At 50.6% G+C, this 24,153-nt stretch overlaps 1 protein-coding gene across 2 annotated transcripts in view; it reads right to left on the bottom strand.

Moving 5' to 3' along the window:
• The window catches only part of LOC139250690 (hematopoietic SH2 domain-containing protein homolog), a 63,871-nt gene that overhangs the window by 25,418 nt on the left and 14,300 nt on the right, over positions 1-24,153 (bottom strand). For both annotated transcript variants that reach the window (XM_070873066.1, XM_070873067.1), the window contains exons 3-4: positions 14,419-14,508; positions 6,956-7,121 (exon numbers count right to left, since the gene is read on the bottom strand). In XM_070873066.1, coding sequence (XP_070729167.1) covers positions 6,956-7,121; positions 14,419-14,508 — 256 coding nt within the window. The remainder of the gene's footprint in view (positions 1-6,955; positions 7,122-14,418; positions 14,509-24,153) is intronic.

The raw sequence follows: 24,153 nt of genomic DNA on the forward strand, positions 1-24,153 counted from the left end.
ACTGCGTCCTATGAATCCCAGAGAGAGAGGACCTGTGGGAAGGAGAAAGGAAGTCAGTCGGAGTATGCGTGTGTACGTACTAGACCCATGCAGCGGAGCCTGGTCTTCAGTCATCTTGGACCCCCTTGCCACTGGGCCAAGACCTTGCTCTGCCAAACCCTTGTGGTGGCTGGTGTGCAACAGCCACCCCACGTTAAAAGAACTCACACACAGGCATCTTCCACCCTTCAAAATGAAGTTCTGGACCTGAAACATCAGGACCCTCATGGACAACCCCCACAACGACAGATTGTAACGTGACATCGCTTTCGTTGCCCAGGAACTCATACGTTTCGATGTCGACATCGCCGCCCTAAGCGAGAGCCAGCGGACAGGGGAAGGCCAGCTCATGGAACCAGGGGGTGGTTAAACTTCTTCTGTAAAGGTAAACCAGAAGCAGAACGCCGCCTCCATGGGATGGGCATCGGCGTAAAACATGAGATAGTGGGCCGTCTCAGAGACTCCCCCTGCGGGATAAACGAATGCCTCACGACCCTTCGGCTCACCCTAGCCCAGAACCAGTGCGTTGCGTTCATCGGTGCGTACATCCCAACACTGGAAGCTACAGACGAGGCCTAAGAGGAATTCTACTCCAGCCTCGAACAATCCCTGTCCCGAATCCCAGCAAGTGACAAGCTGATCCCCCTTAGCGACTTCAACGCCAGAGTTAGAAAGGGCACAGACCTCTGGGGAGGTGTGATCGGCAGAGAGGGGGCAGGGAAAACCAACTCCAGCGGTGCCCTCCTCCTGACAAAATGCTCAGAACATAGCCTCGCCATAACCAACACCTTGTTCTGTCAGAGAGACAAGTACAAGGCTTCGTGGCAACACCCTCGCCCCAAGCACTGACATCTGCTCAACTACGTCATCGTCCGAGCGAGGGGCCGCAAGGACGTGCCCATCACCCGCGCCATGACAGGAGCCGACGGCTGCTGGACAGACCACCGCCTAATCCTCTCTGTCATTAACATCAATGTTGCCCCAAAACAGTGTCAGCAACAGAAACAATGTCGCAGGAAAATCAACACTGGAGTACTCACAGACCCTGCTAAGAAAGCCCCATTCAGCCAGCGCCTCACTGCCAACCTGTCGACTCCCAGTGACCCAGAGACACAGAGTGTCCACAGTGCCTGGTCTGCCCTCCATAATCAGCACCCGTGAAGAGACACTCAGTCACTCGACCAGGAAACACCAACGACGAGAGTGACCAGGAGATCCAGGAGTTAATAAGCCGCAAACGCAAGGCATTCTTGAACTGGAAACAGCAACACAACTCGAGAGCAAGAAAGCAGCTCGACAGACGGCTGAAGGCCAAGGTCCAACAAAAAACCTCGAGACCTAAAGAACAGATGGTGGGTGGAGAAAGCACAGGAGATCCAGCAACTAACCGACAACCACGACATGCAAGGATTCTTTAGCCCAGTCAAGACCACCTACGGCCCAAACACCTAAGGCCCTACCCTACTGCTGGCTAAGAATGGAGAGGTACTCAACAAGGACAGTGAGGCAGTCATTGGCCGCTGGAAGGAGCACTTCGAAGATCTCCCTAACCGAGGCTCTGTCTTCGACGCGAGGGTCCTCGACTCCATCCCGCAGCATGCCACCCGCCACCATCTCAGCACAACCCCAGCCCGGCACGAGGGAGAAAAGGCCATCCGACAACTGAAGAACAACAAGGCCTCAGGAGCAGATGGAATCCCCACCGAAGCACTAGAACATGGCGGAGAAGCACTATTGACACGAATATATGAACTTATTTCACTTATCTGGAAGGAGGAGAACATGTCAGGGGATCTCAGAGACGCCGTAAACGTGACCATCTTCAAGAAAGGTGACAAGTCCGATTGCGGTGCTTACAGAGCAGTTTTCCTGCTGTCTGCCACAGGGCAAGTCATCGCAAGAATCCTCCTCAATCGCCTTCTCCCTGTGGCTGAAGAGCTCCTCCCAGAGTCGCAGTGCAGATTCCGCCCACTAAGGGGCACAATGGACATGATCGTCACTACACAGCAGAAACAAGAGAAATGCAGGGAACAGCACCAACCCCTGTACATGACCTTCTTTGACCTCACAAAAGCCTTCGACACTGTCAGCCGTGAGGGATTATGGAGCGTCCTCCTCAAATTTGGCTGCCCTTATGATCCACTGCCTGCTTCACGATGACATGCAAGCCATGATCCTGACCAATGGATCCACCACAGACCCAATACACGTGCGGACCAGGGTCAAGCAGGGCTGTGTCATCACACCAACGCTCTTCTCAATCTTCCTTGTTGCAATGCTCCATCTCACCCTCAGTAAGCTCCCCGCTGGAGTGGGGCTAATCTGCAGAACAAACGGGAAACTGTTCAACCTGCTCCGCCTCCAGGCCAGATCCAAGGGCCTCCCATCCTCTGTCATTGAATTACAGTACACGGACGACTCTTGCGTCTGCTCACACTTGGAGGCTGAACTCCAAACTATCGTCAACACCGTCACCGAAGTGTACGAGAGCATGGGTCTTACACTAAACATCCGTAAGACATAGTTCCTCAACCAACCTGCTCCCGCCACACAGCACTGACCCCCGATTACCAAAATCCACGACGCGGCCTTGGACAATGTGGACCATTTTCCATACCTTGGGAGCCTACTGTCAACAAGGGCAGACGTCAATGACAAGGTCCAACACCCACCTCCAGTGCGCCAGTGCAGCCTTCGGTCGCCTGAGGAAGAGAGTGTTTGAAGACCAGGACCTCAAACCCAGCACCAAGCTCATGGTCTACAGACCAGTAATGATACCTGTTCTCCTATATGCTTCAGAGCCATGGACTATGTACAGCAGGCACCTCAAAGCACTGGAGAAGTACCACCAACGCTGCCTCCGCAAGATCCTGAAAATCCACTGGCAGGATAGGTGCACCAACATCAGTGTCCTCGCTCAGGCCCAACATCCCCAGCATCGAAGCACTGATCACACTCGACCAGCTCCGTTATATGGGCCACATCGCCACATGCCCGATACAAGACTCCCAAAACAAGCGCTCTACTCAGAGCTCCAACACGGCAAGCGAGTCCCAGGTGAGCAGAGAAAACATTTCAAGGACACCCTCAAAGCCTCCCTAATAAAGTGCAACATCCCCACCGACACCTGGGAGTCCCTGGCCCAAGACCGCCCTAAGTGGAGGATAAACATCCAGGAAGGCACCGAACACCTCGAGTCTCTTCACCGGGAGCAAATGGAAGCCAAGTACAAACAGCGGAAGGAACGTACGATAACCCAAGCTCTCCCACCCACCCGTCCCTCCAACCATCATCTGCCCCACCTGTGACAGAGACTGTAGGTCCCACATTGGTCTCATCAGTCACCTGAGAACTCATATTAGTGTGGAAGCAAGTCTTCCTCGACTCCGAGGGACTGCCTCAGGAGAAGAGGGTACAAATGTCAGGAGTTTGGTTAAAACGGCAGTGTGAGAAAGAGGGTGTTGTATATGATTAGGATGCTGTATGAACGTGACAGCCCTCACTGTATCAGTGACAGTGTGATCCCTCACTGTATCAGTAACAGTGTGACCCCTCACTGTATCAGTGTGACAGTGTGACCCCTCACTGTATCAGTAACAGTGTGACCCCTCACTGTATCAGTGTGACCCCTCACTGTATCAGTGACAGTGTGACCCCTCACTGTATTAGTGTGACAGTATGACCCCTCACTGTATCAGTGACAGTGTGACCCCTCACTGTATCAGTGTGACCCCTCACTGTATCAGTGACAGTGTGACCCCTCACTGTATTAGTGTGACAGTGTGACCCCTCACTATCAGTGACAGTGTGACCCCTCACTGTATCAGTGTGACCCCTCACTGTATCAGTGACAGTGTGACCCCTCACTGTATTAGTGTGACAGTGTGACCCCTCACTGTATCAGTCACAGTGTGATCCCTCATTGTATCAGTGTGACCCCTCACTGTATCAGTTGAACAGACAGGTAGAATTGTGTAACCTGTGCATTTCAGGGGAGATGGCGATATTGTTGATATCAGTGTGACCTTTCGCTGTATCAGTGACAGTGTGACCCCTCACTGTATTAGTGTGACAGTATGACCCCTCACTGTATCAGTGACAGTGTGACCCCTCACTGTATTAGTGTGACAGTGTGACCCCTCACTGTATCAGTGACAGTGTGACCCCTCACTGTATCAGTGACAGTGTGGCCCCTCACTGTATCAGTGACAGTGTGGCCCCTCACTGTATCAGTGTGACAGTGTGACCCCTCACTGTATCAGTGACAGTGTGGCCCCTCACTGTATCAGTGACAGTGTGGCTCCTCACTGTATCAGTGACAGTGTGACCCCTCACTGTATCAGTGTGATAGTGTGACCCCTCACTGCATCAGTGTGACAGTGTGACCCCTCACTGTATCAGTGACAGTGTGACCCCTCACTGTATCAGTGACAGTGTGACCCATCACTGTATCAGTGACAGTATGACCCATCACTGTATCAGTGTGACCCCTCACTGTATCAGTGACAGTGTGACCCCTCACTGTATCAGTGACAGTGTGACCCCTCACTGTATCAGTGACAGTATGACCCATCACTGTATCAGTGTGACCCCTCACTGTATCAGTGACAGTGTGACCCCTCACTGTATCAGTGACAGTGTGACCCCTCACTGTATCAGTGACAGTATGACCCATCACTGTATCAGTGTGACCCCTCACTGTATCAGTGTGATAGTGTGACCCCTCACTGTATCAGTGTGACAGTGTGACCCCTCACTGTATCAGTGTGACAGTGTGACCCCTCACTGTATCAGTGACAGTGTGACCCCTCACTGTATTAGTGTGACAGTGTGACCCCTCACTGTATCAGTGACAGTGTGACCCCTCATTGTATCAGTGTGACCCCTCACTGTATCAGTTGAACAGACAGGTAGAATTGTGTAACCTGTGCATTTCAGGGGAGATGGCGATATTGTTGATATCAGTGTGACCTTTCACTGTATCAGTGACAGTGTGACCCCCTCACTGTATTAGTGTGACAGTATGACCCATCACTGTATCAGTGTGACCCCTCACTGTATAGTGACAGTGTGACCCCTCACTGTATCAGTGACAGTGTGACCCCTCACTGTATCAGTGACAGTGTGACTCCTCACTGTATAGTGACAGTGTGGCCCCTCAGTGTATCAGTGACAGTGTGACCCCTCACTGTATCAGTGACAGTGTGGCCCCTCACTGTATCAGTGACAGTGTGGCCTCTCACTGTATCAGTGACAGTGTGACCCCTCACTGTATCAGTGTGATAGTGTGACCCCTCACTGTATCAGTGTGATAGTGTGACCCCTCACTGCATCAGTGTGACAGTGTGACCCCTCACTGTATCAGTGACAGTGTGACCCCTCACTGTATCAGTGACAGTGTGACCCATCACTGTATCAGTGACAGTATGACCCATCACTGTATCAGTGTGACCCCTCACTGTATCAGTGACAGTGTGACCCCTCACTGTATCAGTGACAGTGTGACCCATCACTGTATCAGTGTGACCCCTCACTGTATCAGTGTGATAGTGTGACTCCTCACTGTATCAGTGACAGTGTGACCCCTCACTGTATCAGTGTGATAGTGTGACCCCTCACTGTATCAGTGTGATAGTGTGACCCCTCACTGTATCAGTGACAGTGTGGCCCCTCACTGTATCAGTGACAGTGTGGCCCCTCACTGTATCAGTGACAGTATGACCCATCACTGTATCAGTGTGACCCCTCACTGTATCAGTGACAGTGTGACCCATCACTGTATCAGTGACAGTATGACCCATCACTGTATCAGTGTGACCCCTCACTGTATCAGTGACAGTGTGACCCCTCACTGTATCAGTGACAGTGTGACCCATCACTGTATCAGTGTGACCCCTCACTGTATCAGTGTGATAGTGTGACTCCTCACTGTATCAGTGTGATAGTGTGACCCCTCACTGCATCAGTGTGACAGTGTGACCCCTCACTGTATCAGTGACAGTGTGACCCCTCACTGTATCAGTGACAGTGTGACCCATCACTGTATCAGTGACAGTATGACCCATCACTGTATCAGTGTGACCCCTCACTGTATCAGTGACAGTGTGACCCCTCACTGTATCAGTGACAGTGTGACCCATCACTGTATCAGTGTGACCCCTCACTGTATCAGTGACAGTGTGACCCCTCACTGTATCAGTGTGACAGTGTGACCCCTCACTGTATCAGTGTGATAGTGTGACCCTTCACTATCAGTGTGACAGTGTGACCCCTCACTGTATCATTGACAGTGTGACCCCTCACTGTATCAGTGTGATAGTGTGACCCCTCACTGTATCAGTGTGACAGTGTGACCCCCTCACTGTATCAGTGTGACAGTGTGACCCCTCACTGTATCAGTGTGATAGTGTGACCCCTCACTGTATCAGTGTGACAGTGTGACCCCTCACTGTATCATTGACAGTGTGACCCCTCACTGTATCAGTGTGATAGTGTGACCCCTCACTGTATCAGTGTGACAGTGTGACCCCTCACTGTATCAGTGTGACAGTGTGACCCCTCACTGTATCAGTGTGATAGTGTGACCCCTCACTGTATCAGTGTGGCCCCTCACTGTATCAGGGTGACAGTGTGACCCCTCACTGTATAGTGACAGTGTGACCCCTCACTGTATCAGTGACAGTGTGACCCCTCACTGTATCAGTGTGACCCCTCACTGTATCAGTTGAACAGACAGGTAGAATTGTGCAACCTGTGGATTTCAGGGGAGATGGCGATATTGTTGATAACTTGTGGCCAATGGAGCGTTGCTGTGTACGGAACACGGTCACAGGCAGCTTTATAAAACCATGTGATGGCCTTAATGCCAATTCACTAACTCAATGGTAGCGACTGTGTGCCGATGCCAGCCTCCTACCTGTCCACAGGGCACAGTCAGACACTCAGTGAACGGGGCAATGGGAACCCGCCTGTGAAACGTCACCAGGTCCTGCAGTGTGTGGTGGGAGTTCAGCTCTCCGGAGATGTTGTACTCTCCGCCCTCGCTTACATCAATAATGAAATGTCGGCAACGCTCGAACCCTCTGGAAAGGAGAAAAAAGGAAAGAGGTTTAAAGATAGCATTATCCAAAGTGGTTGAGAACAGAGCAAACAGTTAAACCTCAATCAATAATGAGTAACGCTCGGGGCAGGAGTGGGTTGTCATGGTAACAGAGATCAGGGGAGGAGTCAGGCTTTAAGCCAACGACCAAGTCCCGTGGGCTGTCGGCCAACACGTAGCTGTGACGAATCGTCAGATTACTCACACATTCCGGGTGTTTCCCCATTCAGCCCCTGACCTTTGCCCTACTAAAGTATTGCCGCTCTGATCTGAAGACAAGTTGACTCCTTTCCCCAAATAAAGAAATATCAAACTTGTAACGCATTTCACATTCTCAGGATACTCTGACGCTCTGCTTGGAAAGGTGCAGCACCTGAACACGAATTCTCTGCTGGCACAGCGAGTGGCAGAGGGCAGGACGGAGCCCCCTCACCACAGCTTTCCACAACTTCAAAAGCCTAAAAGGAGCAGGAGGAGGTGATTCAGCCGCTCAAACCTGGTCCATCATTCAATCAGATCACGGCTAATTTGTATCTTAACTCCATGTCCCCAATTTGGTTCCATAATCCTTAATCCCCTTACCCAACAAAAATCGATCAATCTCGGTTTTGTCATTTTCATTGCCACCCGAAGCCGAGCAGTTTTTTGGGGAGAGTTCCAGATTCCCACTACCCTCCGTATGAAGAAGTGCTTCCTGACATCATCCCTGGACGGCTCAGCTCTGATATGAAGGTTATTGTTGTGTATTAAATAACTCAATAGACTGAATACTGTAAACTCCGAACAGGTACAAACCTGGATCTGCTTTATTAGGGCCCAAAGTGATTACATTACATGATGGCTGGCCTTTTATACCTGGGCCGCACACACGTGCGTACAGCCCAATAACCTCCGACAGTGGCGCCACCTGGTGGCTAGTAAACCCAAGAATACAGACATGACAATATCCCTCTTTAAGATTTTAGTAATAGTCTTTACACAAATTGAGACGGTCCGGTGCTTTCCGCTCCCGAGTTGAACATCTCAGTTCAACTCCAGCCTTGGGCGAACGTTCTGAGTCAGTTATGACTGGGGGCTGGGTCGCCGATCTGATGGGAGTGGCAATGACCATGTCAGGGATTGAAAGTCCATAGAAACATAGAAAATAGGTACAGGAGGAGGCCATTCAGCCCTTCGAGCCTGCACCACCATTCAATAAGATCATGGCTGATCATTCCCTCAGTACCCCTTTCCTGCTTACTCTCCATACCCCTTGATCCCTTCAGCCGTAAGGGCCATATCTAACTTCCTCTTGAATATATCCAATGAACTGGCATCAACAACTCTCTGCGGCAGGGAATTCCACAGGTTAACAACTCTCTGAGTGAAGAAGTTTCTCCTCATCTCAGTCCTAAATGGCTACCCCTTATCCTAAGACTAAGTCCCCTGGTTCTGGACCTCCCCAACATCGGAAATATTCTTCCCGCATCTAACCTGTCCAGTCCCGTCAGAATGTTATATGTTTCTATGAGATCCCCTCTCATCCTTCTAAACTCCAGTGAATAAAGGCCCAGTTGATCCAGTCTCTCCTCATATGACAGCCCAGCCATCCCTGGAATCAGTCTGGTGAACCTTCGCTGCACTCCCTCAATAGCAAGAACGTCCTTCCTCAGATTAGGAGACCAAAACTGAACACAATATTCCAGGTGAGGTCTCACTAAGGCCCTGTACAACTGCAGTAAGACCACCCTGCTCCTATACTCAAATCCCCTAGCTATGAAGGCCAACATACCATTTGCTGCCTTCACCGCCTGCTGTACCTGCATGCCAACCTTCAATGGCTGATGAACCATGACACCCAGGTCTCGTTGCACCTCCCCTTTTCCTAATCTGCCACCATTCAGATAATATTCTGCCTTCCTGTTTTTGCCCCCAGAATGGATAACCTCACATTTATCCACATTATACTGCATCTGCCATGCATTTGCCCACTCACCTAACCTGTCCAAATCACCCTGCAGCTTCTTAGTGTCCCCCTCACAGCTCACACCGCCACCCAGTTTAGTGTCATCTGCAAACTTGGAGATATTACACTCAATTCCTTCATCCAAATCGTTAATGTATATTGTAAAGAGCTGAGTGGTCCCAGCACTGAGCCCTGCCACACTCCACTAGTCACTGCCTGACATTCTGAAAAGAGCCTGTTTATCCCGACTCTCTGCTTCCTGTCTGCCAACCAGTTCTCTATCCACGCCAGTACATTGCCCCCAATACCATGCGCTTTGACTTTGCACACCAATCTCTTGTGCGGGACCTTGTCAAAAGCCTTTCGAAAGTCCAAATACAATACATCCACTGGTTCTCCCTTGTCCTCAAAAAATTCCAGAAGATTCGTCAAGCTTGATTTCCCTTTCATAAATCCATGCTGACTTGGACCAGATTCATTGATGACAGTGGAGTCCTCTGATGACTGAGGGTAGGTTGGTTGATCACTGATTGTGTCTTCCTCAGACTGTTCCGGTTCATCCGTGTGCTGCAGCTTTACCTGATCGACATGTTTCCTGCATGTTTGCCCATTCTTGAGGCTGACAATAAACACTCTGTTACTCTCCTTGGCCATAACAGTACCGGCGATCCACTTGGGACCTTGACCATAATTCAGTACATGCACAGGATAGTTAACAGAAATGTCACGTGACACAGCAGCGCGATCATGACACCCTTGCTGACTTTGAAGTCTGTATTCGACATGATTATTCAAGTCAGGGTGGACAAGAGAGAGCCTGGTCTTGAGACCTCTCTTCATCAATAGTTCAGCAGGGGAGACCCCTGTAAGTGTGTGGGGTCTTGTCCTGTAACTAAGCAATATGCGCGACAAGCGAGTCTGCAGTGAACCTTGAGTTACACGTTTCATACTCTGCTTGATGGTTTGGACCGCACGCTCTGCTTGACCATTGGATGCGGGTTTGAATGGTGCTGACCTCACATGTTTGATACCATTGAGTTTCATGAACTCTTGAAACTCCAGACTAGTGAAGCAAGATCCGTTGTTGCTTACAATGATGTCGGGCAGACCATGAGTGGCAAACATGACACGAAGGCTCTCAATGGTAGCTGTGGATGTACTGGATGATATGATTGTACACTCTATCCACTTGGAATAAGAACATCTTTCTCAGGAAGGAACCTGCAAAGTCGATGTGGATCCTGGACCATGGTTTAGGTGGCCACGACCACAGACTTAGCGGCGATTCCGTTGGTGCTTTACTAAGCTGCATGCAAGTGTTGCACTGATGCACACATGATTCCAGGTCAGAGTCAATTCCAGGCCACTATACATGAGACCTGGCAATGGCTTTCATCGTGACAATACCGGGGTGCGTGCTATGTAGATCATGCACAAATTTTTTTCTGCCTTTCTTGGGCATAACAACATGATTACGCCACAGTATACAATCGCTTTGCGACGGATGTAAGGTTTGGTCTCCTCACACACTTGCTTGGGTATGGCAGACCAATCACCACTCAGGATACAATGTTTCACAACCAATAAAATCGGGTCCTGGCTGATCCAGGTCTTAACTTGTTGGGCCGGGACAGGGGTTCCTTCACTTTCAAAAGCATCCATGAGTAACAGTAGGTCTGCCGGTTGTGGCGGCAACAGCAAATGGCTCTGTTGGAGTGGATTTTTGGACATATACTGGACTAGTATACGGGACTAAACATTTGTTTTATTTTCCCCTTTAATGAATTTTGTAAGGGACAATACTGATGCATTATGCTCGATATAAAAAAAACAGTTAGGCTTTAAGGTATGCTGGCCTTGAGTTATGGAGATAGGAAAGTGAGATAATGAACACTGGAGAGTTAAGTGCTGGGTATGTTTGTCTATACCGGTGCCAAAAGACCTGCACTTGTTTATACTGCCCTGTCACAATGCAGGATGGTTAATATCAAAAACTTAGCCTTCGATAGTAACAGCTTTGTAGTGCTAAAGCATGTGTTGTAAAGTGACGTAATTTGTAAGATGAAAGAACTTCACTGCAGATACCAATTTGAGAAGATGGTTCAAAGACAGGGGTCTTTAACACTTCTCCCAAAGCTTTGTCTCCAATTTAATAAACCTCTCTTTATATATTATACAGTCTCAGAAATATTTTTCCACAACAGCTCAATGCATCGGCACAATTCTCGGTGCCAGGTCTATGGCGAATGACATAATCATAGGCAGATAATGTCACCGCCCACCTCTGGATGTGGGACGATGCATTGGTATTGATACCTTTGTTTTCCAAAAACAATGAAATGAGTGGCTTGTGATCTGTTTCCAGTTCAAACTGAAGACCAAAACAGGTACTGATGCATCTTTTTAACCCCATACACACAGGTTAGTGCTTCTTTCTCTACCATGCTGTAGGCTCTTTCTGCCTTTGACAAACTTTTTGAAGCATATGCAACAGGTTGTAATTTGCCCGACTCATTAGCTTGTTGGAGCACGCAACCAACTCCATATGACGAAGCATCACAGGCCAATACTAGACGCTTACACGGATCATAATCTGCCAGCAGCTTGTTAGAGTAAAGCAGATTAGCAGCTTTCTCAAAAGCTCTGTCTTGAGATGCACCCCAAACCCAGTTGTCGCCTTTTCTTAGCAGCATGTGCAGTGGTTCTAATAAGGTGCTCAATCTAGGTAAGAAATTACTGAAGTAGTTGAATAGACCAAGGAACGAACGCAGCTCCGTCACATTCTGAGGCTTGGGTGCATTTTTGATGGCCTTGGTTTTCGAGTCCGTGGGCCTGATGCCGTCAGCAGCAATTTTCCTCCCCAGGAATTCGACTTCCGGTGCCATGAAGACGCACATCGAGAATTTCAGTCTGAGTCCCACTTTGTCCAGACGATGTAGAACCTCTTCCAGGTTGTTCAGATGTTCGGCGGAGTCACGACCTGTGACCAGTACGTCATCTTGGAACACGGTAGTTCTGGGGACGGACTTCAGTAAACTCTCCATGTTCCTCTGAAATATGGCTGCAGCCGAGCGAATTCCAAAAGGACACCTGTTGTAGATAAACAGTCCTTTATAAATGTTGATGCACGTAAGTTTCTTCGACGTGTCGACCAGCTCCTGTGTCATGTAGGCCAATGTCAGATCCAGTTTTGTGAACGACTTCCCCCTGGCTAGCATTGCAAACAGGTCATCAGCCTTCGGTAATGGGTATTGATTCTGTTTCGAAACTCGGTTGACCGTAACCTTGTAGTCTACACAAATCCTGACAGTGCCATCACTTTTCAACACAGGAACAATGGGGCTGGCCCATTCATTAAATTCGACCGGTGATATGATCCCTTCACGCTGGAGTCTGTCCAGTTCGATTTTGACCGTCTCCCTCATCATGTACGGAACCCCCCGAGCTTTATGATGGACGGGTCTTGCATCCGAGTCCACGTGGATCTGCACCTTGGCTCCCGTGAAATTGCTGCTGCCTGGTTCAAACAGCGAGGGGAACTTGCTCAATCCTTGAGCACATGGAGTATCATCCTCCGACGACAATGCTTTGATTTTTTCTCACCAGTTCCTGCCGAACAGCGTTGGACCATTGCCTGGAACAATCCATATCGGTAAATCATGAACCGCACCATCATATGACACCTTGATTACTGCACCGCCAATCACCGTTATAAGTTCTTTAGTGTACGTACGCAACTTGGCATTGACTGGACTCAGCTTAGGCCTCACAGTCTTAGTATCCCACAGCCTGTCGAATGTCCTCTGGCTCATTATTGATTGACTCGCACCTGTGTCCAATTCCATCGATACCGGCACACCATTAAGTTTTACATTAATAATTATCGGTTGGCTCTTTGTTAGGAATGAATACAGTCCATACATGTCCTCCTCTGGTATCTCAGATTGCATATCCAGATCCGCGCTAGACTGGTCATCATCCTCCACGTGGTGTGTCGCAGCACGCTTGCTCAGTTGCGGACACATGCGCTGGAGATGCCCCACTCTTGAACAGCCTTTACAAATATACTGTTTAAACCAACACTGATGATGCCGATGATTCCCCACAATGCCAACACGGTGATATCTGATTCATTCCCGTCGGCAGACTTTGGACAGCCACAGGTTTTGCGTACACAGTCGGGTAGGCCCTGCTATATGCAGCTCTGCCAAACGACGATACAATCTTGTTTACAGTACTTGCCGAGTTCCGGTTTTTCAATGATATCTGCTTTAAGCTTTTGTCCGTCGTCATGCATGATTGGGCAATCGTGATGGCCTTGCTCAAATCCAGCGTTTCCGCCGCTAGTAGTTTACACAGGATCACCTCGTGGTTGATGCCAATTACACAGAAGTCCTGCAGCATGTCTCCCAAAGTTTCGAACTTACACGGTCCAGCTAGACGTCTGAGGTCGGCAACGAATTCCGATACATCCTGGCCCTCAGAACGAACGTGCGTATAGAATCGATATATTGAGATGATGATACCTTCATCTGGTTTGAGATGATCACGTACCAGAGCACACAATGTTTCATAGTCCTTGTCTGTTGGACTTGTAGGCGAGAGGAGATTCTTTATGAGTCCATAGATTTTTGGACCTCAAACCGTGAGGAGGACTGCCGGGCGCCGAACTGTGTCTGTCTCTTCCTCCATTTTGCTGGCCATGAAGTACTGGTTCAAGCAGCTACAAAGTCTCCACGAATCGCTCCAGAATTCCAAGGTTCTTGTTACCTCGTCGCCAAATGTTGTGTATGCAATAACTCAATAGACTGAATACTGTACAAACCTGGCTCTGCTTTATTAGGACCCAAAGTGATTACATGACAAGATGGCTGGCCTTTTATACCTGGGCCGCGCACCCGTGCACACAGCCCAATGGCCTCCGACAGTGGGGCCACCTGGTGGCTAGTAAACCCAAGCATACATACATGACACTATCCCCCTTGTTCCGGTTCCCCCACCAGAGAATACAAGCCCAGTCTGTGCAACCTGTCCTCATAATTTAACCCTTTTAGCCCCGATTCTGGTGGCTCCCTTTCTGAGGCCGAGATATCCTCCCAGAGGGGCGGGGCCAGACTGAAGGCAGTGTATATACTGATCAGGTTCAGTCTCACTGATGAACCCAAGGCAGGCTACTTTGTGTCACTGCCTACGATTAGTTATACGGCCCTGACAACGAGGAGCACAGGGGGAGGGGCTAATCCAATCAGTAGGTGTGTCAATGGCTGTGATAAGCTGACGGCCCAAGGAGATGTGTTAATCAGTCTGTGCTTCTCTTCCCACCGTCCTTACTGACCTGTACGACAGGCTAAATCCAATCCGACTCTCACCAACTCGAATGAGGAAACAGCCAGGAGACTTATCCTTCAGTAACTCTTCAGCATCTCTGGCATGGAAAGGAATACATGGTTAGTATTAGTCAGGGACAAACAGACACTGCTGCCAGATGTGCATCCCCACCACACATGCCCTTCGTCAATGACTCAAGGCCCATCCCTGCTCACCTTCTCAGGCTGAACCAGACTGTTTGCAAATCTTGGTAATCTTTTCAAGGGTATATCAGAGTATCACTGCGTGGGGTATATCAGAGTATCACAGTGTGGGGTATATCAGAGTATCACTGTGAGGGGTATATCAGAGTATCACAGTGTGGGGTATATCAGAGTATCACAGTGTGGGGTATATCAGAGTATCACAGTGTGGGGTATATCAGAGTATCACAGTGTGGGGTATATCAGAGTATCACTGCGTGGGGTATATCAGAGTATCACTGTGTGGGGTATATCAGAGTATCACAGTGTGGGGTATATCAGAGTATCACAGTGTGGGGTATATCAGAGTATCACAGTGTGGGGTATATCAGAGTATCACAGTGTGGGGTATATCAGAGTATCACTGTGTGGGGTATATCAGAGTATTACAGTGTGGGGTATATCAGAGTATCACAGTGTGGGGTATATCAGAGTATCACAGTGTGCGGTATATCAGAGTATCACAGTGTGGGGTATATCAGAGTATCACAGTGTGCGGTATATCAGAGCATCACAGTGTGGGGTATATCAGAGTATCACTACGTGGGGTATATCAGAGTATCACTGTGTGGGGTATATCAGAGTATCACTGCGAGGGGTATATCAGAGTATCACAGTGTGGGGTATATCAGAGTATCACTGTGTGGGGTATATCAGAGTATCACTGTGTGGGGTATATCAGAGTATCACAATGTGGGGTATATCAGAGTATCACAGTGTGGGGTATATCTGAGTATCACAGTGTGGTAATATCAGAGTATCATAGTGTGGGGTATATCAGAGTATCACAGTGAGTGTATATCAGAGTAAGACAGTGTGCGGTATATCAGAGTATCACAGTGTGGGGTATATCAGAGTGTCATGAATCTTGATGACTGGGGGACAGTGCTGTGTGGTGAGGACAGGCTGGTGGAGGACCCTTGTCTTACAGATGTTTAGCGTAAGGCCCATGCTTTCATATGCCTCAGTAAATATGTTGACTGTGACTTGGAGTTCAGCCTCTGCATGTGCACAGATGCAGGCGTCGTCCGCGTACCGTAGCTCGACGACAGAGGTTGGGGTGGTCTTGGACCTGGCCTGGAGATGACGAAGATTGAACAAGTTCCCACTGGTTCTGTGGTTTAGTTCCACTCCAGCAGGGAGCTTGTTAACTGTGAGGTGGAGCATGGCAGCGAGGAAGATTGAGAAGAGGGTTGGGGCAATGACGCAGCCCTGTTTGACCCTGGTCTGGACATGGATTGGGTCTGTAATGGATCCGTTGGTAAGAATCATGGTCTGCATGTTGTCATGGAGCAGGCGGAGGATGGTGACAAACTTTTAGGGGCATCCGAAACGGAGGAGGACGCTCCATAGACCCTCGCAGTTGACAGAAAGCACAGGAGATACAACAGCTGGCCGACAGCCATGATGTGCAAGGATTCTTCATCGCAGTCAAGGCCACCTATGGTCCAAACACCCAAGGCCCCACCCTACTGCTGGCCAAGAATAGGGAGACACTCATCAAGGACACCGAGGCTGTCAAGGCCCACTGGAAGGAGCATTTTGAAGATCTCTTCAATCGAGACTCTGCCTTTGACTCGAGTGTTCTCGACTCCATCCCGCAGCATGCAACCCGCCATCAGTAAAACCCGAAACTGCACGAGGTAGAAAAAGCCATAAAACAGCTTAAGAACAAAGCTACGGAGCGGATGGAATCCCTGCTGAGGCACTGAAGTATGGCGGAGAGGCACTGCTGGCCCGAACACATGACCTCATCTCTCTCATCTGGAGGAAAGAGAGCATGCCGGGAGATCTCAGAGATGCAGTGATCGTGACCATCTTTAAAAAGGGGACAAGTCCGACTGCGGCAACTACAGAGGAATCTCCCTGTTATCAGCCACTGGGAAAGTCATTGCTAGAGTCCTCCTCAATTGGCTGGGATAAATTGGCGAATGATACTGAAGGGGTTGACTGTGGATGGGCAATGGCAGACATTTAGAGACCGCATGGATGAACTACAACAATTGTACATTCCTGTCTGGCGTAAAAATAAAAAAGGGAAAGTGGCTCAACCGTGGCTATCAAGGGAAATCAGGGACAGTATTAAAGCCAAGGAAGTGGCATACAAATTGGCCAGAAATAGCAGCGAACCCGGGGACTGGGAGAAATTTAGAACTCAGTAGAGGAGGACAAAGGGTTTGATTAGGGCAGGGAAAATGGAGTACGAGAAGAAGCTTGCAGGGAACATTAAGACGGATTGCAAAAGTTTCTATAGATATGTAAAGAGAAAAAGGTTAGTAAAGACAAACGTAGGTCCCCTGCAGTCAGAATCAGGGGAAGTCATAACGGGGGAACAAAGAAATGGCGGACCAATTGAACAAGTACTTTGGTTCGGTATTCACTGAGGAGGACACAAACAATCTTCCGGATATAAAAGGGGTCGGAGAGTCTAGTAAGGAGGAGGAACTGAGGGAAATCCTTATTAGTCGGGAAATTGTGTTGGGGAAATTGATGGGATTGAAGGCCGATAAATCCCCAGGGCCTGATGGACTGCATCCCAGAGTACTTAAGGAGGTGGCCTTGGAAATAGTGGATGCATTGACAGTCATTTTCCAACATTCCATTGACTCGGGATCAGTTCCTATCGAGTGGAAGGTAGCCAATGTAACCCCACTTTTTAAAAAAGGAGGGCGAGAGATAACAGGGAATTATAGACCAGTCAGTCTGACATCGGTAGTGGGTAAAATTATGTTAAGGATGTCATAGCAGTGCATTTGGAAAGAGGTGATATGATAGGTCCAAGTCAGCATGGATTTGTTTAAGGGAAATCATGCTTGACAAATCTTCTGGAATTTTTTGAGGATGTTTCCAGTAGAGTGGACAAGGGAGAACCAGTTGATGTGGTATATTTGGACTTTCAGAAGGCTTTCGACAAGGTCCCACACAAGAGATTAATGTGCAAAGTTAAAGCACATGGGATTGGGGGTAGTGTGCTGACATGGATTGAGAACTGGTTGTCAGACAGGAAGCAAAGAGTAGGAGTAAATGAGGACTTTTCAGAATGGCAGACAGTGACTAGTGGGGTACCGCAAGGTTCTGTGCTGGGGCCCCAGCTGTTTACACTGTACATTAATGATTTAGACGAGGGGATTAAATGTAGTATCTCCAAATTTGCGGATGACACTAAGTTGGGTGGCAGTGTGAGCTGCGAGGAGGATGCTATGAGGCTGCAGAGCAACTTGGATAGGTTAGGTGAGTGGGCAAATGCATGGCAGATGAAGTATAATGTGGATAAATGTGAGGTTATCCACTTTGGTGGTAAAAACAGAGAGACAGACTATTATCTGAATGGTGACAGATTAGGAAAAGGGCAGGTGCAAAGAGACCTGGGTGTCATGGTACATCAGTCATTGAAGGTTGGCATGCAGGTACAGCAGGCGGTTAAGAAAACAAATGGCATATTGGCCTTCATAGCGAGGGGAATTGAGTACAGGGGCAGGGAGGTGTTGCTACAGTTGTACAGGGCCTTGGTGAGGCCACACTTGGAGTATTGTGTACAGTTTTGGTCTCCTAACCTGAGGAAGGACATTCTTGCTATTGAGGGAGTGCAGCGAAGGTTCACCAGACTGATTCCCGGGATGGCGGGACTGACCTATCAAGAAAGACTGGATCAACTGGGCTTGTATTCACTGGAGTTCAGAAGAATGAGAGGGGACCTCATAGAAACATTTAAAATTCTGACAGGGTTAGACAGGTTAGATGCAGGAAGAATGTTCCTATTGTTGGGGAAGTCCAGAACCAGGGGACACAGTCTAAGGATAAGGGGTAAGCCATTTAGGACCGAGATGAGGAGGAATTTCTTCACCCAGAGAGTGGTGAACCTGTGGAATTCTCTACCACAGAAAGTTGTTGAGGCCAATTCACTAAATATATTCAAAAAGGAGTTAGATGAAGTCCTTACTACTCAGGAGATCAAGGGGTATGGCGATAAAGCAGGAATGGGGTACTGAAATTGCATGATCAGCCATGAACTCATTGAATGGCGGTGCAGGCTAGAAGGGCCGAATGGCCTACTCCTGCACCTATTTTCTATGTTTCTATGTTTCAACTGTCTTCTTCCTGTGGCTGAGGAGCTCCTCCCGGAGTCACAGTGAGGATTTTGTCCACTATGGGGCAAAATGGGCATGAGTTTTGCAGCGCGACAACTGCAGGAAAACTGCAGGGAACAGCACCAGCCCTTATACATGGCCTTCTTCGACCTTGCAAAGGCTTTTGACCGCGAGGGGTATATCAGAGTATCACAGTGTGGAGTATATCATAGTACCACAGCGTGGGGTATATCAGAGTATCACAGTATGGGGTATATCAGAATATCACAGTGTGGGGTATATCAGAGCATCACAGTGTGGGGTATATCAGAGTATCACAGCGTGGGGTATATCAGAGTATCACAGCGTGGGGTATATCAGAGTATCACAGTGTGGGGTATATCAGAGTATCACAGTGTGGGGTATATCAGAGTATCACAGTGTGGGGTATATCAGAGTATCACAATGTGGGGTATATCAGAGTATCACAATGTGGGGTATATCAGAGTATCACAGTGTGGGGTATATCAGAGTATCACAGTGTGGGGTATATCAGAGTATCACAGTGTGGGGTATATCATAGTATCACAGCGTGGGGTATATCAGAGTATTACAGTGTGGGGTATATCAGAGCATCACAGTGTGGGGTATATCAGAGCATCACAGTGTGCGGTATATCAGAGTATCACAGCGTGGGGTATATCAGAGTATCACAGTGTGGGGTATATCAGTGTATCACAGCGTGGGGTATATCAGAGTATCACAGCGTGGGGTATATCAGAGCATCACAGTGTGGGGTATATCAGAGTATCACAGTATGGGGTATAATCAGAGTATTCCAGTGGTCGCTGTTATAATGCAGGAAACATGGTAAACAATTTTGCACAGCAAGATCTCACAGGCAGCACTAATGGGCCACAGAACTACATGCATGCTAAATAGCAGAAGCAGCATGCTATAGACTGAGCTTAACAATCCCACAACCAACGGATCAGATCAAAGCTCTGCAGTCCTGCCACATCCAGTCATGAATGGTGGTGGACCATTAAACAACTAACGGGAGGAGGGGGCTCCATGAATAGCCCCATCCGCAAGGATGGCGGAGCCCAGCACATGAGTGCAAAAGACAAGGGCTGAAGTGTTTGCAACCATCTTCAGCCAGAAGTGCCAAGTGCATGATCCATATCGACCTCCTCCTCAGATCCCCACCATCACAGAAGCCAGTCTTCAGCCAATTGCATTCACTCCTCGTGATATTAAGAAACGACTGAGGGCACTGGTTACAGCAAAGGCTATGGGCCCCGACAACCTCCCGGCTGTCGTGCTGAAGACTTGTGCTCAAGAACTGGCCGTGCTTCTAGCCAAGCTGTTCCAGTACAGCTACAACACTGGCATCTACCCAACAATGTGCAGGACAAATCCAAGCCGGCCAATTACCGCCCCATCAGTCTACTCTCAATTATCAGCAAAGTGATGGAAGGTGTTGTTGACAGTGCTATCAAGCGGCACTTACTCACCAATAACCCGCTCACTGATGCTCAGTTTGGGTTCCACCAGGACCACTCAGCTCCAGACCTCATCACAGCCTTGGTCCTAACATGGACAAAAGAGCTGAATTGCAGAGGTGAGGTGAGAGTGACTGCCCTCGACATCAAGGCAGCATTTGACTGAGCGTGGCATCAAGGAGCCCCAGTAAAACTGGTCAATGGGAATCAGGGGAAAACTCTCCATTGGCTGGAGTCATACCCAGCACAAAGGATGATGGTTATGGTGGTTAGAGGTCAATCAACCATCCTGACTTGTAAATATATCGGCCGTTCCTTCATCGTCGCTGGGTCACAATCCTGGAACTCCCTCCCTAACAGCACTGTGGGAGCACCTTCACCACACGGACTGCAGCGGTTCAAGAAGGCGGCTCACCACCACCTTCTCAAGGGGCAATTAGGGATGGGCAATAAATGCCGGCCTTGCCAGTGACATCCACATCCAATTCACACATTTTTACAAATCTGTTTTAGTGATGTTGGTTGAGGGATAAATATTGGCCAGGACACCGGGGAGAACTCCCCTGCACTTCTCAAATAATACTGTGGAATCTTTTACATCCAACTGAGACATATCATCCAAAAGGTGGCACCTCCAACAGTGCAGCACTCCCTCAGTATCTGGAGTTATTACACAAACTAGGGCTGTATTCCCTAGAATTTAGAAGGATGAGGGGTGATCTGATGGAAGTTTTCAGGATATTACGGGGAACGGAGAGGGTAGATAGAGAGAGACTTTTGCTGCTGGTTGGGGATTCTAGGACTAGGGGGCAGAGTCTAAACATTAGAGCCAGACCGTTCAGGAGTAAAATTAGGAAACAGATCTACACACAGAGGGTAGCAGAAGTTCGGCACTCTCTTCCTCAAACGGCATTTGATACGAGATCAATTGTTAATTTTGAATCTGAGATTGATAGCTTTCTGTTAACCAAAGTTATTAAGCGATATGGACTAAAGGCGGGTATATGGAGTTAGGACCCAGATCAGCCGTGGTAGAATTGAATGGTGGAATAGGCTCGAGGGGCTGACTGGCCTACTCCTGTTCCTATGTTCCTGTGGAGTGTCTTGAACCCATGACTTCCTGACTCAGAGGCGAGATGGCATCGTGTGTGATATTTGCTTTGATGGTAATTGGCTCGTGTTTAATGCCACTTATGTGGAATCCTTTTCTCCAAATTCCCTATTAATTCCAGTTACTTAAATTTTAATTACAGCCACGTTCTCCATGAGCTTTCCCCATCCGCAGCCTGTTTTGGGAAAAATCCACAAGGACATCTCAACCGTTCCTCTTTTCAAACAAGAACCAGCCCAATTTTTAGAGTTGTGAGTTACTGAAGTTGCTGAGACCAATGCCTGGATATGAACGGTTTAAGGACTTATACTGTGCGGACTATGACCCCCAACACGCTGCACACCACTATTGTTACAGCAGATATTGCGGCATCTCATCGTAACGAGGCGGGCCACTTGGTTAACATATTTCTTATTGAAATGTATAAGACTGGTAGATGCAGAGAGGATGTTTCCCCTCGTGGGGGAATTTAAAATTGGGGCATAGTTTCAGAATAAAACTGAGAGGAGGAAGAATTTATTCTCTCAGAGGGTCGTGAATCTTTGGAATTCTCTACCCCAGAGAGCTGTGGAAGATGAGTCAATGAATATATTTAAGGCGGAGACAGCCAGATATTTGAGCGATAGGGAGTAAAGAGTTGTGGGGATCGGGCAGGGAAGTGGAGCTGAGTCCATGATTGGATCAGCCATCATCTTATTGAATGTCGGAGCAGGCTCGAGGGGCCAAGTGGCCCACTCCTGCTCCTAATTCTTATGTTACGTTAAATTGGGAGCAGGATTTGAAATTGAGTGTTGCTGTGCGCATTTCCCAGGTCTCGGGAAACACGGAAGTGCAAGGGAGGCAGGAGCTGCTGGCTCCACAAGGCAAGTGGCTCTTGCAGCACCGTGTGTGGGCCCCGGGGGGGAGCAGGGGGCAGCACTGTTTGTGGGCCCCGGGGGCAGCACTGTGTGTGGGCCCGGGGGGGGGGCAATGTGTGTGGGCCTGGGGGGGCACTGTGTGTGGGCCTGGGGGGGAGCATTGTGTGTGGGCCCGGGGGGGAGCATTGTGTGTGGGCCCAGTGGGGGGAGCACATGTGTGTGGGCCCGGGGGGAGCATTGTGTGTGGGCCCAGGGGGGGGAGCACATGTGTGTGGGCCCCGGGGGCAGCACTGTGTGTGGGCCCAGGGGGCAGCACTGTGTGTGGGCCTGGGGGGCAGCACTATGTGTGGGCCTGGGGGGCAGCACTGTGTGTGGGCCCAAGGAGGGAGCACTGTGTGTGGGCCCAGGGGGGGAGCACTGTGTGTGGGCCTGGTGGGGCAGCACTGTGTGTGGGCCCGAGGGGGGGGGGGCACTGTGTGTGGGCCCAGGGGGGGAGCACTGTGTGTGGGCCCGGGGGGGCACTGTGTGTGGGCCTGGGGGGGAGCATTGTGTGTGGGCCCGGGGGGGGAGCACATGTGTGTGGGCCCCGGGGGCAGCACTGTGTGTGGGCCTGGGGGAGGGGGGCACTGTGTGTGGGCCTGGGGGGGGAGCACTGGGGTGTGGGGTAGCACTGTGTGTTGGCCCCGGGGGCAGCACTGTGTGTGGGCCTGGGGGGGTGGGGTAGCACTCTTGTGTGGGCCCGGGGGGGGGCACTGTGTGTGGGCCCGGGGGGGGGGCACTGTGTGTGGGCCCCGGGGGGGGCACTGTGTGTGGGCCCAGGGGGAGCACTGTGTGTGGGCCCGGGGGGGCACTGTGTGTGGGCCTGGAGGGGGCACTGTGTGTGGGCCCGGGGGGGGAGCTGGGGGCAGCACTGTGTGTGGGCCCAGGGGGGAGCACTGTGTGTGGGCCCGGGGGGGGAGCACTGTGTGTGGGCCCGGGAGGGGAGCACTGTGTGTGGACCTGGGAGGGGAGCACTGTGTGTGGGCCCAGGGGGGGGAGCAGTGTGTGTGGGCCCAGGGGGGAGCTGGGGGCAGCACTGTGTGTGGGCCCAGGGGGGCAGCACTGTGTGTGGGCCCGGGGGGGGGGGTAACACTGTGTGTGGGCCCAGGGGGGGGGCACTGTGTGTGGGCCCGGGGGGGGGGTGGGAACACTGTGTGTGGGCCCGAGGGGGGCACTGTATGTGGGCCCGGGGGGGGCACTGTGTGTGGGCCCCGGGGGGGGCACTGTGTGTGGGCCCAGGGGAGCACTGTGTGTGGGCCCGGGGGGGGCACTGTGTGTGGGCCTGGAGGGGGCACTGTGTGTGGGCCCGGGGGGGGAGCTGGGGGCAGCACTGTGTGTGGGCCCAGGGGGAGCACTGTGTGTGGGCCCGGGGGGGGAGCTGGGGGCAGCACTGTGTGTGGGCCCAGGGGGGGAGCACTGTGTGTGGGCCCGGGGGGGGAGCACTGTGTGTGGGCCCGGGAGGGGAGCACTGTGTGTGGGCCCGGGAGGGGAGCACTGTGTGTGGGCCCAGGGGGGAGCACTGTGTGTGGGCCCAGGGGGGCAGCACTGTGTGTGGGCCCGGGGGGGGGGGGTAACACTGTGTGTGGGCCCAGGGGGGGAGCACTGTGTGTGGGCCCGGGGGGGGAGCACTGTGTGTGGGCCCGGGAGGGGAGCACTGTGTGTGGGCCCGGGAGGGGAGCACTGTGTGTGGGCCCAGGGGGGAGCACTGTGTGTGGGCCCAGGGGGGCAGCACTGTGTGTGGGCCCGGGGGGGGGGGGTAACACTGTGTGTGGGCCCAGGGGGGGGGCACTGTGTGTGGGCCCGGGGGGGGGTGGGAACACTGTGTGTGGGCCCGAGGGGGGCACTGTATGTGGGCCCGGGGGGAAGCACTGTGTGTCGGCCCAGGGGGGGCAGCACTGTGTGTGGGCTTGGGGGGGGGGGG

This window comes from Pristiophorus japonicus, unplaced genomic scaffold, assembly GCF_044704955.1.
Source record: "Pristiophorus japonicus isolate sPriJap1 unplaced genomic scaffold, sPriJap1.hap1 HAP1_SCAFFOLD_411, whole genome shotgun sequence".
Lineage (NCBI taxonomy): Eukaryota > Metazoa > Chordata > Chondrichthyes > Pristiophoridae > Pristiophorus > Pristiophorus japonicus.